The following is a 16,150-nucleotide window of genomic DNA, read 5'->3' as shown; positions in this document are numbered from 1 at the left end:
CCAATGAATGTTTTATAACATTAGTTGTGCATTTATTTCATTTTGACATGTTTACATGTTAGTTGGCATAGACATTCAGGAAAAGATAGTTATTTGTAAATGCTGCTAATTTCAGTGAACAGTAAAGACCAGATAAAAAACAAAGAAGGTTGTCAAGGTATGGTAGATGAAATGTGGTGCTAAACAGTGACATGATAGGTTCGGTAATGTTACCTTTGAAGACTTTCAAAAATATTATCACAGTGCATTAGAACAATGGTCATCATGATTGATGAGATGGACTACACAAGCTAGGGGAACAGTAGCAAGCCAGAATATTGCACTTGACTGTGATAATTTTTGATTATACTATAATTAGATTGCTGTGCTCAAGATTTGCTGATGTATTTGAAGCAGAATAGTAGGTGTCTGGAAGCAGAAAGAAATTGAGAAATTGATAAAGAAAGACGTGCATTCTACGTGGATTTAATAAAGTGCATAAGTGCCAAGGGACCTTGATTTAGAAGCCATCTGAAATGTAGGAATTTTTTGATTAGTCTGATAATAGGGACTGCCAATGCCAGGGACGGTTCACTCACTTCAGTGCTGCAGTGATAGCATTGATATGTGCTGTATACCATCCATGCATATTGTCATTTCTCTGACTACATTTGTTTCTGTGACATTGTGCAGAAAAACATGTAGTAAAAACAATCTGCAGTCTATACCTATTGGCAGACTAAACAGCAGTGCTTTATCTCTTCTTGGTATTCTAAGGTGTATAAGCAGATAAGATGTCACTCTGGAGCAAGTCTCATAAAGATGAAGTCCAAGAAACATACCAGTGTGAAGTGGGTAACATTTGATGGAGCTAAAGGAAAAAACTGCAAACTAACAATGACTTCAGCAACAATGTACAAAAAGTGTTTTTGCAGGAGAGAAGTTCCCTGCACTGCCCACACTCTAGTATCTCTAAATGTAGTAACTCTGATATGGCACTACCTTAAGGGTAAGGGAAAACGTCCTTTCCCCCAGCATTCCTTGTCATCTTGCTGTTAACACTGGCTAATCTTCACTTTAAGCATGAGTCTGTTCAATGTTGTAAAATAATATAGCAATAACCCACACCAGGGTGTGGGTAATGCTAGATTTACCCACAGTTGGTGTGGTTTGGTTAGGAGGGCGAAGCCCGAGTGGCCAAAAAAAGACAACCGTGGGTAAATCCAGCATTACCCACACCCAGGCATGGGTTATTGCTATTATACAATGACATTATTTAAGAAAAAAATACTTACATTTCTTAAATAATGGCATTGTATAATGCCTCCTTACTGCCCTTCCGCAGCTGTCTGGTATTCTGCGGCAGTTCTGATGTACTGCACATGCGTATGCTTACGCAGTACATCAGAGCTGTGGGTGGAAGCAACGGAGAAAGCAAGATCGCCATTGATTTTTACAAACTGTCTCTTTATGTTAAAGGAGTTTAACATAGCGAGACAGCTTTAAAAAAAGTAATGGAGAATCTCCATTGCTTTTTTTAAAGCTGCCTCGCTATGTTAAACACATTTAACATAGCGAGACAGCTTTAAAAAAAGCAATGGAAGATCTCTGTTACTTTTTTAAAGCTGTCTCACTATGTTAAACTCCTTTAACATAGCAAGACAGTGTCTAAACAGCAACGGAGATCTTGCGTTCTCCGTTGCTGTAAAAAGACTTGTACTAATAGAAAAAGTCAGGGCGACCGGACCTTTTTCCATTAGTATAAGTCTGATTTACAACGTGGACGCTGACCAATCAGTGTGCACGTTTTGGAATATTAATGGGGGGTTGTTGTATAATGTGGTTTCAAAAATAATTGTGGCGATTAAACCATATATCCCTTTTCATGGGTCTGCTGAAAGACTTGACTGTACATAAACACTAGCCATTAATGAGCCCATATCAGGATTAGATTCCCTGGGTTAAAACACCATTGCTATTGTGATGCTGACTTTGTTGATGTTCTGCAGTTTGAATGTTACATCATGCAACATCATTAACTACGACCATCAGAAATGCTAAAGAAATAATTACCAAAGTTTAAAGACTCATCAGAATACCCAGATCACACAACAATACTGAAAGTAACTAAATATATGAAGAAAACAGTTTTTCCTGAAGTTACAGTATTTGTCAGAAAAAGTGCGGCCAGTCTGCCTTGACATACCTTTGCCCAAACATCTTAAAGTTTATTGCATTCCTTACCAAAGTTTTCATTAACAGACAAAAGCAGTTGTATCTGCAACAAAGATGCATGCAGTATTTTAAGTAAAGCTTTTGTACAGTGGCAATAATCACTTGGTGATTGGTGGTAATTGAAGTAAATCCACATCAGCTGGGAGAAAGCACTGCACTACCAAAACCCAAATATAATGTACTGATAAATTATAGAAAGTGTAAATTGAAGTATTATGAATGCATGTATGTACTTCAGCATAGCCTGTAAAAACATCACAAAAATTGTGGAAGCCTGAGTACTAGTAATGGAGGGACAGGCAAAGTTGAGAAACACTATTTTCTTTGAAATGTAATACTTGAGAGTGTATGAGACTTACTCTAGAACTGTGACATTTAGCACATGATGAGTGTGAGTAGAAAAAGTTAATGGGGGGAGAGGTGGATTGACCACTTGGCAATCTGAAAATTGTGAATAGTGTTTCCTTTACAAATGTTTATGCCCTTCTTAACTTTATTAACAGAGTTATGCACTTTTGATTGTGTGTGCATTGTTTGCTTTTGTAAAGTGTCATGGTTTTGATAAGCAGGGTAACTACAACATTTCAGAAGGCACAGTACATTTAAAGAGTGGCAGCAAATTTTTTTTGTAAAAACAAAAAAGAGGTTGTCTTTTAATGATGTTGCTACCCTTTTTGCCATTTTGTTCTATGTTAATTTTGTAGTCTTATTGCATAGGATTGCAAATTGCTCCTCAAAGTGAAATGAAGAGTGTGAATGAATAAGTCATTGTTAATTATATTCTGTATCTTTTTATTTAGGTATTTGAAACCTGTACTGATCAGTTACACAAAATGCCCACAGCTCGTTGTGTCCGACTAATGCTCGTCGGTATGGCCAATAACCTTCCAGAGATCTGGATTTCTGATCAACCGTATTTGTTTGTATGCTACCTGTGGCAATATGCACCCACTTGGGGCAGATGGCTATTGAACAAAATGTCAAAGAGAAGAATTCTGAATTTTAAAAGTGGATTGGTAAGTATAATATTGAAAGGCAGGTCTAATGATTAGAAAAACTGAGTAGATTAACAAATCAGTTTCCTTAAGATTCAGTCTACAAGAATTTACAGTTTGTATTGCTCTGATGTGGCAGATCAAATGAAATTTACATTTTTCTAAGCATTTTTTTACCCTTGCGCCTGATGGTCATCAAGCCTTCTCTAGTTGATCTCTGCCCATTCTTTCTCCCATACTGTGCTTGTAGTGGCAAGAGGCATCCAGGCAGCCAAGAGAGTTGTTTGTGTTTTCACTGGCATCCCTGCAATTATTGTTTAGGCCCTGACTCCTCCTCGGATGGGCAGACAAGTAGCACACATCACTATGGGGACCATAGTCTCTCCCTGATGTGAGAGGGAGCTCCAATGCTTCCTTCCTCCCAAGGTAAATAACACCTCTTCCCTGTGTCATCTCTAGCAGACACCAAAGGCATAAACTGAACTTGGGTTATCTGGGCTTGTAGTCAAGGTTTTATCCCTCTACACCTACAGAACTGGCTAATATATATTGTTTTGAGTTTGTCTGTAACCATGTCTGCCCTTAGCTTCCAGTCTTTCTTCCACACTGACTGACTGGGAATTAGTGAAACACATTTACCTCTTAGACTATAGTTACATTTCTCTATCAGAATTGTAACACCCATACGTCTGGCAGATGTAAGTAATCTTCTATCTGGATAATAAAACAATGGGACCAATGAACTGACTCTGGACTCTTAACTGCTTTTCCCTTTGTAAAGGAAAGGTGGAGTTGATTAGAAGTGCATACGTGATTTTTTCTTTAGAACTATGAGCCCCTTAATGGGAGTGTTAGAAGACATTCCTTGAAAGTTTAGCTTTTCTGCCCTCCTAAGAAATGACTGTGAAGATTTGTGTATGTGCTGTTGCCAGTTTTACTTAACACTACACAGTGGACGTGGTATCTAGGAACAGGATGCCTTCAGGAGACTGGTCAAGCAGGATGTTTTAACCAAGATGAGGATTTAGGCTGCATTTCAGTTGTTAGACAATCAGTGGATTCTTTGAGTGGTGTTGCAGCAGGTAAAAAGAAGCTATGTACTCACCATAACGTTTCGTGTGTGTTGTCCATCTCGCCTTCATTCTTCACTGGTTGGGTTCGGCCGTATACAGAAGCTCGAGAACTTCCACTAGCTCGTGGCGGTATCCCTATCCCTATCCCATTGTGCCCTATCTTGTTTGCTAATATAACTATAGGCATTTGTTCAAAAACTTATAGAGCAAGGAAGAAGGTCAGAGAACATTTGTTTCCAGTCATGATCACTCTGTCCTTCAGAAGCCAAAAGCTGGGGGAAGAGGGTGGGATGTAAGAATGAAGGTGAGATGGACAACCCACATGGAACGTTATGGTGAGTACATAACGTCTTTATGTGATGTTGTCCTATCTCACCTTTATTCTTCACTGGTTGGGACAGCGTCCCTAGCACCATATTTCTTGGGTGGCTCAAGGGAGAATATTCTTCAGAACAATGGACCCAAAGGAGGCCCTGTTCCTGGAGGCCAAATCCACTTTGTAATGAGTGATAAAAGGTATGAGGCCTTCCCATGTTGATGCAGCACAAATAATGTCAATTGGTAGTCTAGCTTGAAAAGCTAAAGAGGCTGCTATGGCTCTTGTGGAATGCCCTTTAATTTTAAAGGCAAGATGTTCTTCATGTTTCACTGTTGCAGTCATTACACTTGGGTTATCCTGCTGGCAGGCTACCCTCAGCCAGCCTGAATTCCAAAGTGTAGGTCCGGCGTCGGTTGCTGTCGCCTCTTCCCTGACGTTAGTGTGCCAGGGGTATAAAAGATGCAGCCGACGCCATTTTCTTCAGTCTTTCTTGCTGCGCGGTGCCCGAAGCATAAGCAGTTCGCAAGTGCCGGTCGGTCGACTCCTGAGATTTTCGTGTTCGAATTTCAGATCCAAAGTCTTCATTAAAAGCTAAGTACCCCGTTGGGGAAACTTTTTTCTTGCTCCAGACCGATGTCAGAAAAAGTTAATAATTGTATTTCTTGTGGGAAGCAAATACCTTATAAGGACTTTCATTCTTACTGTATTCCTTGCTTAGGCCCTGACCACGATGTTGCTAGTTGTCGGTTTTGTGCTAGATTTAACCAACGCCTTCCCATGTTGATGCAGCACAAATAATGTCAATTGGTAGTCTAGCATGAAAAGCTGAAGAGGCTGCTATGGCTCTTGTGGAATGCCCTTTAATTTTAAAGGAAAGATCTTTATATTTGTGGATGAAAGTAATACAGTCTGATAGCCATTTTGAAAGTGTGACTAGATACTGGAGCACCTTTCTTAGATTCTGAAAATGAAACAAATAATTGGTCAGATTTTCTAAAGTCCTTGGTCCTGTATGAGTAGAAATGTAGTTGTCTGTGTACATCCAGTTGGTGAAGCATGTATTCTGCCTTGTTGCCATACTTGGGGAAAAAGACTGGTAGTTCTGTGGATTGATTCAAATTAGACTCTGAGCATACTTTTGATAGGAAAGATGGGTTTGTTCGAATGGATACTCTGTCTTTGTAGAAAAGCATGTAGGGGGGCTTTATAGATGATGCTTGTAGCTCTTATACTTTTCTTGCAGAAGTGATGGCTATCAGGAGAATTGTTTTCCATGTCAAAAACTTTAAATCACAGGATGATGCAGGTTCAAACAGAGGGAGAATCAAATGGGATAAAACAAAGTTTAGCTCCCATGGAGCTGGAGGAGTCTTAATGGGTGGTCTTAATAAAATAGTGCCCTTCAGAAAAGTTTTGCATAGCCTGTGAGACATCAGATTTGTGCCCCAGTTACCTGTGTGAAAATTGGATATCGCTGCAACTCGAATAGTAGCTGCACCTTCATTAAATAGCTTTGTCAAAGATTCAAGAATAGAAACTATGGGTGCAGAGAAGGGATCTATTTGGTTATTTAATGCCCGAGAAGAAAATCTTTTCTATTTGCTCATGTATAACTTCCTTGTTGAAGCCTTATGGGATGAGATCAAAATATGTTTCACAGATGAAGAAAGGTTAGGGAGCCTGCCTATGTTTGGAATCGGAGCAGCCAAGCTGTCAATTTGTGGGTTCGAAGAGAAGGAAGGAGCATCCCTGACGCATGAGTCAGAAGGTCTGGAACTGGGTCCAGAACCCACAACTCCTCCTGGAGGTGAGGCCAAAGGAAGGGAAACCAGATTTGGCGAGGCCAGTATGGTGCAATGAGTATCAAATTTCTTCCCAATGAGCTGTCTTTCTGAAGAACTTTTGAGTATCAAGGGAAAGAGCGGGAAGGCTTAGAGGATACATGAGGGCCAATTGTGTACAATTGCATCCCTTGGTGACTCCCCTGGAGGGAGGATTAGGGCAAAAAAGCTGCTGCATTTGGCATTTATGGATGTGGCAAAAAGGTTGCAGCAAGGCTGGCCCTATTTGCGGAAAATTGTCTCTATCACTCCCTGTTTTAGGGACCACTCATGTGGCAACAGAATCGCTCTGCTGAGTCTGTGCTATCACATTGGATCTCCCCAGGATATGCGCTACTACCAGAAAGCATTGGGAGGAAGTCGCCACTGCCATTCTCTGAGGGCTTCTCAACAAAGGAGATAGGATCTGGTTCCTCCTTGTTTAATGTACCAAATGACTGACATGTTGTCCGTCTGTATTGCAGTAGTTCTCAGCAGAAGAGAGTCCTGGAATGCTTGCAGCGCTTGACCTCATCTCTAGGACATTGATGTGCAAATAGGCCTCATGATCCTGCCAGGTTCCTTGGACTGTCCTCCCCAGATAATGACCCCCACCCACCATATCTGGGAGGTGTCCGTGGTTACTGTGGCTAATGGCTGTGGAAGAACAAAGGGTCGGCCTGATGTCATGAGTGGAGTGAAGCCACCAGCGAAGGTCTTTCCTGCAAGACTTCGTTATTGAAATTTGGTGGGACATGGGAAGTTCTTGTAAGGACCACTGAGTGAACAGTAGCCACTGCAGAATCTCCATGTGCAGGCATGCTAATGGTACTAAGTTTATTGCCACTGCCATGATTCTTAAGACCTTACAGAAAGAAGGTTTGAGATCTGATGTCGTAGTAATGAACTCTTTCTGGGGGAAGTTTTCCCATCATTTTTGTTGCATCTAGTTCTGCTCCTATAAAAACGATACGCTGTGATGGCAACAAGGCAGATTTTTCGTAGTTTATCGTGATTCCTAGATGCCAGCAGAGATGTAATGTGGTGTCTCTTGCTTTTAGTGCTAGATGCTTGGTGGTAGCAGTTAGGAGCCAGTCGTCTAGATACGGAACCACTCAAAATCATAGATGTCTCAAGTGAGCCATGGTCACTGCCATACACTTGAACACTGTGGGAGCTGTAGTGAAACCAAAGGGCAGAGCCCGAAATTGGTAATGACTGGCTTCCAGCCAAAAGCACAGATGACTCCTGGATGGCCTGTCCATTGTTATGTGGTAGTACGCATCCTGGAGGTCTGTTGAGCACATCCAATCATCTTTTCCCAGAAAAGGGAATATTGACTGCAGTGTTACCATCCAGAATTTTGTTTTTCTGACTGATTTGTGTAATCTGATGAGATCCAGTATGCGTCTCCAGTCCAAAGCCTTACCACGGAATGATTCCCTGTCGCCCTGATTCTGCGGACTCCGTCTGCCACGTGGACAGAGTCTTCCATTACTGCTTCCCCCTCTGCCCCTGGGGGAAGACTCACCATGTGTGTCCTGAAAAACTCTCTGGGATTTTCGGAACCACATTTTCCTCCCCTTTGACTTTTTGGTAACGTCTAAAAGATAGGGAAAACGGATTCCTATGGCAGGGAGAGTTTTCCCTTCTTGCTCATACCTGGTTAGTGTGTCCTTGACTTTTGGCCCGAACAAGGATGAGCCATCAAAAGGGGCATTACCAAAGGTAGATTTGAAGGGTTCTACAAAGTGGCACAAGCACATTCAGGAATGTCTCCTTAGGGAAATTCCTGAACCCGCTGGTCTACTCGCCCAATCTGTTGCATAAGAAATGAGTCTCATGGAGGAGTTAACCACAGAGTTTAAGGTGGAGAGCTGAGAGGAAACCTTGTCTGATACCCCTGCAGCTACTGAACCTTGGAGAGTATCTCCTAGCTCCTTTAGGAGAGCTCTTTGTAGCCTAGTAAAGTGCATCAGATAATTCAGTGATCTAAGTGCGAAGGTCGCTGAAGAGAACATGCTCTTCCCATACCTGTCCATTGTACGAGACTCTTTGTTCAGCAGATGGACAGACGAGGATGTCTCTGACAATTCCTTTTTGGTGGCTGCCACCACCATAGCATCCACTGAAACACCTTTGGTAAGAAATGTTTTGGCTTATGGTGCAGAAATGAACTTATTTGGCCTCCAAGGAACAGGTTCCACTGAGTCTGGAGTCTCCCATGCCTTTCAGCTAACTAAATCCTTGAGCACGTCAAAAGGTGGAAACACCCAAGTGGCAGATGGGTGAGACCAGAAAGCCTTCAGGTATACAGACTCCTCCTCAGAAGATTTGATGGACTTCCAGCCCACCTCTCTGTTGAAGGATCCAGGATGTCAGCAAAGGAAACATGCTCAGAGGGTGACCATGGGGACCCTTCTGACTCATCAAGGTCTGTATCAGATGTGACTGGCTCCTCTGGGGAGTCCAAATGCTTCCTCTTGCAAAGTCTCTTATGAGGGACCTCTTCAGAAGGGTATTCTGGGGAGATTTTGGAAGGGAGGGGTTCACCCAGTGGGACATCCTGAGGCCTAGGGTCTCCACGTGTCTGTGACTGGTGTGGTGCTGAGACAGATGCCGGTGCCTTTGGGGGAAGAATGTCAGGACCCGAGAGTGGACCTGTCTGTGAAACAGCACTCTCCTCATGACCTCAAAAGCCCCCTGCTCCTGATCTGAGGTGACCTCTGGCTCCGAGGAGCCAGAAGGCATCCCCTGGGCCAAAACAGTTGGCTCCGAGGCCAGTGTAGGAGCCGACCTCACCAGCACCCGAAGCCCCAAGAGGCAAGTTCAGATCCGACAGGTGTCGGATCCAACTCTCCTCTCTGGACCCAACCAGAGAGCGTCTGCTGCTAGACTCCTTCAGTTCAGATGGAACCAAGGATGTCTAAGTAGAAGTCGGGCCCGAATATCCCAGGATAGGTCTCGGCACCGTCGGTTCCACTAGAGTCTGTTCTACATATTCTAGCTCCACAGTCCCAAGTCGGCTCAGAGGTTGAATCGTTGAAGGGGGAAGACTTGGTCAGTTTCAAATCCCTCTGGATTGGAGCCGACAGCAGCTTGCAAGCACCGGTGTCCGTAAAAGCCTCCGCACCACACACTCCATGTCATCATCGGAAAGGCTCCTGCAGGACCAAGAGGAGGGAGCTGGAGATCTGACTGGTTATAGCAGAGGAGATCTTAATGTCAGAGAAACCGGCTCCAGTTCCAGGGAGCAGCTCCATATCTGAAACTCCATCAGCACTGACACTACAGATGGAGCTGATGAAGAAGATTTTTTCAGGCCCAGCAGTTTTCGGTTCTGGAGATGCCAACTTTGGCAATTTCTTGACTGGCTCCAATTGAGTAGTAGAAGAGAAAGAAGAAGGAGATGACCTCTTGCCCAACTTGTCGGACTTAGATGAAGGAGACTTGGCTGATTTTGAAGTTCCCTGGCCTTCTTCCAGTGCTTCAGAGAAGGGGGTCTTCAGTAAACCTCTGACGTTCAATTTATTTTTCCTCACAAGCAGCACCCTATGGCTGAATAAGTGACACATTGTGCAGGATTCTTGTAAATGAACTACACCAAGGTAATATATGCAAATAGCGTGACCATCTGTGATAGACATTTTCTGGCTACATTTTCCACACATTTTGAACCCAGAGGGTCTGACGTCCTTATGCTCCTTAGACATTATTATATCCAACAGGCAAAAAACAAGGATGATAACAAGCAGACAGCTTAATACTATAGCAAAAAACAATACAAAGACTATAATATATGTTTTTTTTTTTAAACAACAGGAAAAAAATTACCAACAACACTAAATAACTTTCGTAACTACAGTAGAAAGGGGGAGGGGCAGTTCTCTAACGAAGGCGAAGCTGCCTAAGTTATAAGGTAGACAACAAAGGGTAGCCCTCTAACTCAAATGAGCTGCCGCTTTGAGTTGAACTGAAACACAGTACTACTAAAGCACTTAACAAGACTCTCTAACTTAAATGAACCTGTATTCTGAGTAGAAAAATCCAGATGGAAGCCCTCTAAAAATGGGAAGAAATTAAGGCCAGGATAGGGAAGGGAAACAAAGGCCCAGCGGAAAGGTATGATGGCCAGAAGCAAAAACACAAAAGCGTACACTCTAAGCTACTTAACAGTTATATATGAAAAAGGAAAAAAAAAATTATTTTTAAGACAAGAAAAAGAGAAAGTTTCCCACTTAGCCAGAGCCAAAATGGAAGTCCCCGATCTGTTTAGGAGCAAACAAGATCTGGTTACCTTTCCTAGGGCATGATGAGATAGGGATAGAGCCATGAGCTAGTGGAAGTCCTCGAGCTTTTGTGTAAGTCCGAGTCAGAACCAGAGATCGGTTCCAAACCCATACAGGGAAGAATGAAGGTGAGATAGGACAACATCACATTAATGGTTTCCCACCTGCCTTCCCCTTGGTTAGTGGTAGTGTTACTGCTTTCTTCTGGTTATCTGAAGATTCCCCATGTTGTCTGGCTGTTGGCTTTTTTTTATTGCAATGATGTTTAATTCAAATGGGTTAGAAAAGAACTTGATAGCACACGAGGAACCACAAATTTTATACCGGTATAGGAATGATGGATGATGACAGTTAAGGCCTTATTTTCAGTGAAGAATGTTGGAAAATTAGATACCAGTACAAAAGGAACATACATTCTTCTTTTATGTGCTGTCATTGTAATGAATCCCTCATGTAATTGTTATATGATGTGTCACACTGGGGGTTAACATCAAGGATCCTGCTTGATGGATTTCATAGTTGGTTTCATCTTCTCCACTAGTCAACTTTCAGAATCTTTTACTGCAAGTTCCTCCACTTGGAAATGGAATTTAAGTTCATAAAGATGCATATTGTGCTGTCACATTTCAGCATAGTCATCTCCTTCTTACATTTGCATACCTCTTTCTTATGAGTTCTTAATGGTTTTATAAACTCATTTGAATTCTGCACCATATGGCAGAAGGAAGCTCTTCATGGGATTTGGGGGAAGGGTTTTGGCCTGAGGGGAAAGGTGAGGGTTTCTTTACTGGGAACTTAAAGGACAACTACGGGAAAAACATTAAAAATATATATATTTTTTAACTTTTCCTTAAGTTTGGCTCATTGCAGACCTGTATGTACCAGCTAGAAGTCACTACTAATTGTATTCTGTTTGTAACTCTGACTGCCCTCCTGGGAGGCAGACATCCTGATGAGAGTTAATTTCCTTCTAAAGAAAACCCCCATAATACACTGTGAGTCCACTGATCGTGTCTGCAACACATGGGTTTTTCACTATGGATCAAGCTCTCAGCTCCTCTAGCCCAAGCTATGGACCCTCCTCCTCACCTCTCATCCTCTGCTGCAATGCCTGCTCTACTGAATTCCCTTCTCTCGCCTCAAAGCTTCAGGCTACTGGATTTGTTTCTCAAGCTTTTAAGTTTTAGTTTAAATTTTTTTTTTGTTAGTTTTAAAGTTTTTTTTTTTTTTATTGATTTTTTTGTTGTAAAGGTTTATTTATATTTACTTTCCCTTATTGTTAGAGTTAATCTGTGTGTGTGTATGTTGGTGCTGTGGTGTGTGTGTGTGTGTGTGTTTTTTTTTTTTTTTTATTGTTTGTTTAGTTTGGGATTTTAGTAGACCTTTAGTTAGTACTCTTCTCTCTATCTTCCCTAAGCATAATTTCGCTAGCAGCCAGTGGCCCCACTCTTGTCCCTGTGCTCAATCGCTGAGGGTTAAACACCTCACATCTGGATGTTCCATTTTGGCCAAGAGGTTGGGCAGGGTTCAGAAGGAGCGAGGAGGAGGAGCTTTCTGGCCGGGCCTTTTACCTTTGCCCGGACACTCCCTCCTCCGCGGACTCTCCGGGCTTACCCTTTCCCGAGATAACGTTCCCTCTGCAGCACCCTCTCCTCCAACCTCCTCCTCCCTCCGTTTTGTGGAGGGGGAGAGGGATGGAGGGAGGAGACGGAGGAGGAGAAGCACCATAAGCGGCGGGCGCGTTCGGCCCGCCAGCCCCGCCCAGCCAAATGGGCTTCTCCTCAGCTCCATCGTCGGCCTCCTCCATCGGCGGCTCCTCCTCCTTCTGGCTCCCCAGTGTGTTTTTGGACAGGACCTGAGGAGGAGGAGGACGATTCGATCGTCCGGCTATATCGGGAGGCACTCCAGCCCTACCTTGTAGCCCGTCGAGCGAGATCCACGAGCCTTCGGATGCTGATCTTTTTGAGAAAACCGTGCCCATAGCTCGACTTTTACAAGATAGTTCCATTCACTTATAATGGAAGAACAGAGAAGAGCAGCTAATTTTGAGAGGGCACAGTAAAACTATAATTTACTGTCACACAGTGCCTTTTACAAATGTGTTTCCTACTGATGTGTTACACATTCTGTGAAACAAAGCTTTCAGAACTGCCATATCATTGCTGAGATAAAAGACTATTTTTAAAACTTCTACTTTGATCTGCTTCAGTTCCTTCTCAAGTTACTCCTCCCCTATTCCAGCCCACAGCTAGCAAGAATATCACATTTCCCTCCCTTCAAGGTGGAAGCTAGAGAGCCAGCTTTACATGACAATACACATTAGATTTGCTTGCAATCTGCCTGGTTGTCGTGTCTTTCGGCTTTTCCCGGTTAGGAGTCGCCACAGTGGAACTCCGGTCCGCTAATGATTGGCAGCAGATTTTTACGTGCCGAGTTGCCAGCTGTGACGCACAACCTTCAACGAAGGTACGCCCATTCACGCATGTCTCCACACAGAAGACGCTTTAGCTGAGAATCAAACAGGACAACGCCTCACTGTGAGGCGACAACATTACTGCAGCACCACCACCGCAGTTGCTTGCAATCTGCCTGGTGTTGCAGAAAAAGTGTTCCCTCATCTCTCTCCTTACTCCTATCATCTGAATAGCACTTTCACAGTAAATCATGCTACAAAAATTCTTTTGGCAATTCTTAATATAAAGGTGTCTTAAGTATTTCTCTAAACATGCCTGTAATATACAAAGATTACAGTTAATCTCAGCCACTGACAGATTTAGTTATGTCTGCAAATTCATAGTCTAGGCTAATCATAAAGAATATTCATATTTACTTTACACAGACTTGCAGTCTTCTGCCTTTCTTTTTCCTTAAGCATGCCACTGATGTATCCTTATATTTGTTGGTACTAAAGCTTCTGTGTGCACATATTTATTGGTCTTATGCCAATTTTGATGTATCTTAATAAATTCTTCACATCATGCGATGCCTTGCCCACTCTCACTGTTCCAGTGTGCATACTGGTCTTGCTCACTCTAAATATTGTTTTCCATTGCAGGCTGCCACAACAAGCTTTTCTACTAACTGATATCCAAAATGTCACATATTTCCTCAAGAAGCTAGATAAACCAGATTACCTCCCGCAATAGGTTATATACTACAGCCATTTTCTGTGTAATCGTGACTGTTGCATTTCATTTATTTATTTACATTTGATTAGCGGGTAGTATCCGACAGTTTTCAGAGGAGACCCGGGGAGAAGAAATCTCCAAAGAAGTTACATAATTATACATTTGTTACAAAAATATGAGCGCGAGTACCATCAAAAAGCAAAAAAGTGGTCAAAGTTATCACATGCAATATATCATAAACATTTTTTTTTATAAATGACTAAATGAATATATGAGTAACAAAGGAAGGTAGAAGTCTCATTGCCAAGATGACAAGAGGCTAAGTGAGAGAATGCAGGTAGACAGTAAAGGAGGGTAAGAATAGGTTAGTCTGGGGGTGAACAGGAGGAGCATATCCAATTATCATATGAATTTAGTTCTTACAGCAGAAATCAAGCATGAAAGGCCATTTTGCACAGGAGCGTCAACAAGGCAAATTAAATAACAGTAGGATATACACAAACACCAGCTCATATGTATCACTATGGCTTAAGAAAAAGAAAAGGGTGCAAAGGACAAAACTTTTGGGTTTTAAATAGCTGATCTGAAACATCAAAGTAGAGGCAAGCTGACAATTGTACAAACAGACCTTGGCAAAAACTTCATAAAGACAAGGATTATAAGATAATTCTATAAAGTTAGAATCCAGAGCAATTATTTAGATCAGACACCTTTCAGGTATGTTAGCATCTACAACAGTATAACTTGTTATGCCTGATGAATAACAATGACCCTGACTTTTAATACAGGAAGGGGCAAGCTGAGCTAACGGGTATCATGCTGAGGAGATTAATTCATTATGCAGACATCACGACTCCTCAGTGAAACTTCAATTGACTGTTCAGCAACAGAAGATGAAGGTGGTGGTGTGATGCATATGAATGGGACCCCTAAGTCACAGACAGCAGCTTAGCATATTCACAAGAATCTTAATAGCATCAGATGAGGTATGAGCAGTATCACTTAGTAAACCAGTTTTTTAAACTGAAGAAACACATTAATAATCACATGGTGCTTGTGTCACCATACAGTTACATCTAAGCATCTACTGGTCACCTGAAAGTACCTTAAAACAAATATACATTCATATTTGTACAATCAGTGTTCCACTGTACCATCGGACTATCACTTACTGGTTTCCTTACATGTGTACCTTTCACACTGCTATTGCAAGTCAAATAAAAAAAAGCCATGTCGCCAAATTTAAGGCAGGCATCTGGAGTGACACTGACTCTTGCTGACACCATATTGTGGCATTTTTATACAGCTGTGAAATATTCTAAAGCAAATTCAGCAAAATTCCCTTGCTCCCTGCATCAGCCCACATAGCAGTATCATTCTGGCTTCCAGGTACAGTACAAAACACAGTGTAATCCACCAGGTGTGCACACCAAGTCAGGACTTCATCGTCAAGAAGATGCATATACAGACAGACATACCTCACTTATCCACGCCTTTTTAGAGAAAATGAAGCCACTGCTGTGTATTCGGGCATACTGATCACATGTAATGCTTACCTAACAATGTGTGAAGCACCACTGGGAACCCCCCCCCCCTTCTTCTGCAGTGTCACTGTAGGTCCATGAATGCATGTGTAACAACCTTGCATCACAATCTGTAATCACTACTGACAATTGTCCACGTACTGTTAGGGATAAATTATATGACCTTTGGTCAAATGTCTAGTACTCACTGCACTTTTTCAGCATCTTCTCCCCTCAGTATATATTTTCAAGAATTTTTTCCTTTTATGACATTACCATGCTTCCTAGTTTTTTTTGTGGAAACAAAGATAAGAAGGTGTTAAATAGGAATTCTACTGCTTACTATGATTGTTTCAGCCACTACCAAAAACATACATTATGTTTCAGTGCACTCCACAAAGCATGTATGTGCCCTGTTGGCTTTGTGGCTACCATAAGTCAATAAGTTACTGGCTGGCCAGTGTGTAGTTAGTCACCATCGGTTACCCTGCTCAGCAAAAGCTGGATGTACAACCAATGAACCTGCCAGACATGAACTGAGAATTGCTACTCAGTGTAGGTTCACTGACAGGACATTTCTTGGAAATGGATGATGTGGTAAGCAGGCGGATGGACATCCTATGTATCCAGGATACAAGATGGCAGGGCAGTGCAGCCAAACCACTTGGCTTGGGATTCAGCATCTACTACTCAGGAGGAGGACAGGCTAGAACTGGTGTGTGACTTTTGGTGACAGGCTTCAGAAAGCAGTGAATAATATCATCAGAATTAGTTACCGACTCATGGCAA

General features: G+C 42.3%; 1 protein-coding gene across 1 annotated transcript in view; it reads left to right on the top strand.

Moving 5' to 3' along the window:
• Window positions 1–16,150, top strand: part of DHRS7 (dehydrogenase/reductase 7) — a gene marked incomplete in the record, with an annotated part of 522,126 nt that overhangs the window by 388,740 nt on the left and 117,236 nt on the right. Inside the window, 1 exon segment of the mRNA XM_044074467.1 lies at window positions 3,015–3,230. Coding sequence (XP_043930402.1) covers window positions 3,015–3,230 — 216 coding nt within the window.

This window comes from Protopterus annectens, chromosome 6.part0 (assembly GCF_019279795.1).
Source record: "Protopterus annectens isolate FY-2018-M chromosome 6.part0, PAN1.0, whole genome shotgun sequence".
NCBI lineage: Eukaryota > Metazoa > Chordata > Ceratodontiformes > Protopteridae > Protopterus > Protopterus annectens.
This window is presented reverse-complemented; position numbering and strand designations above follow the sequence as displayed.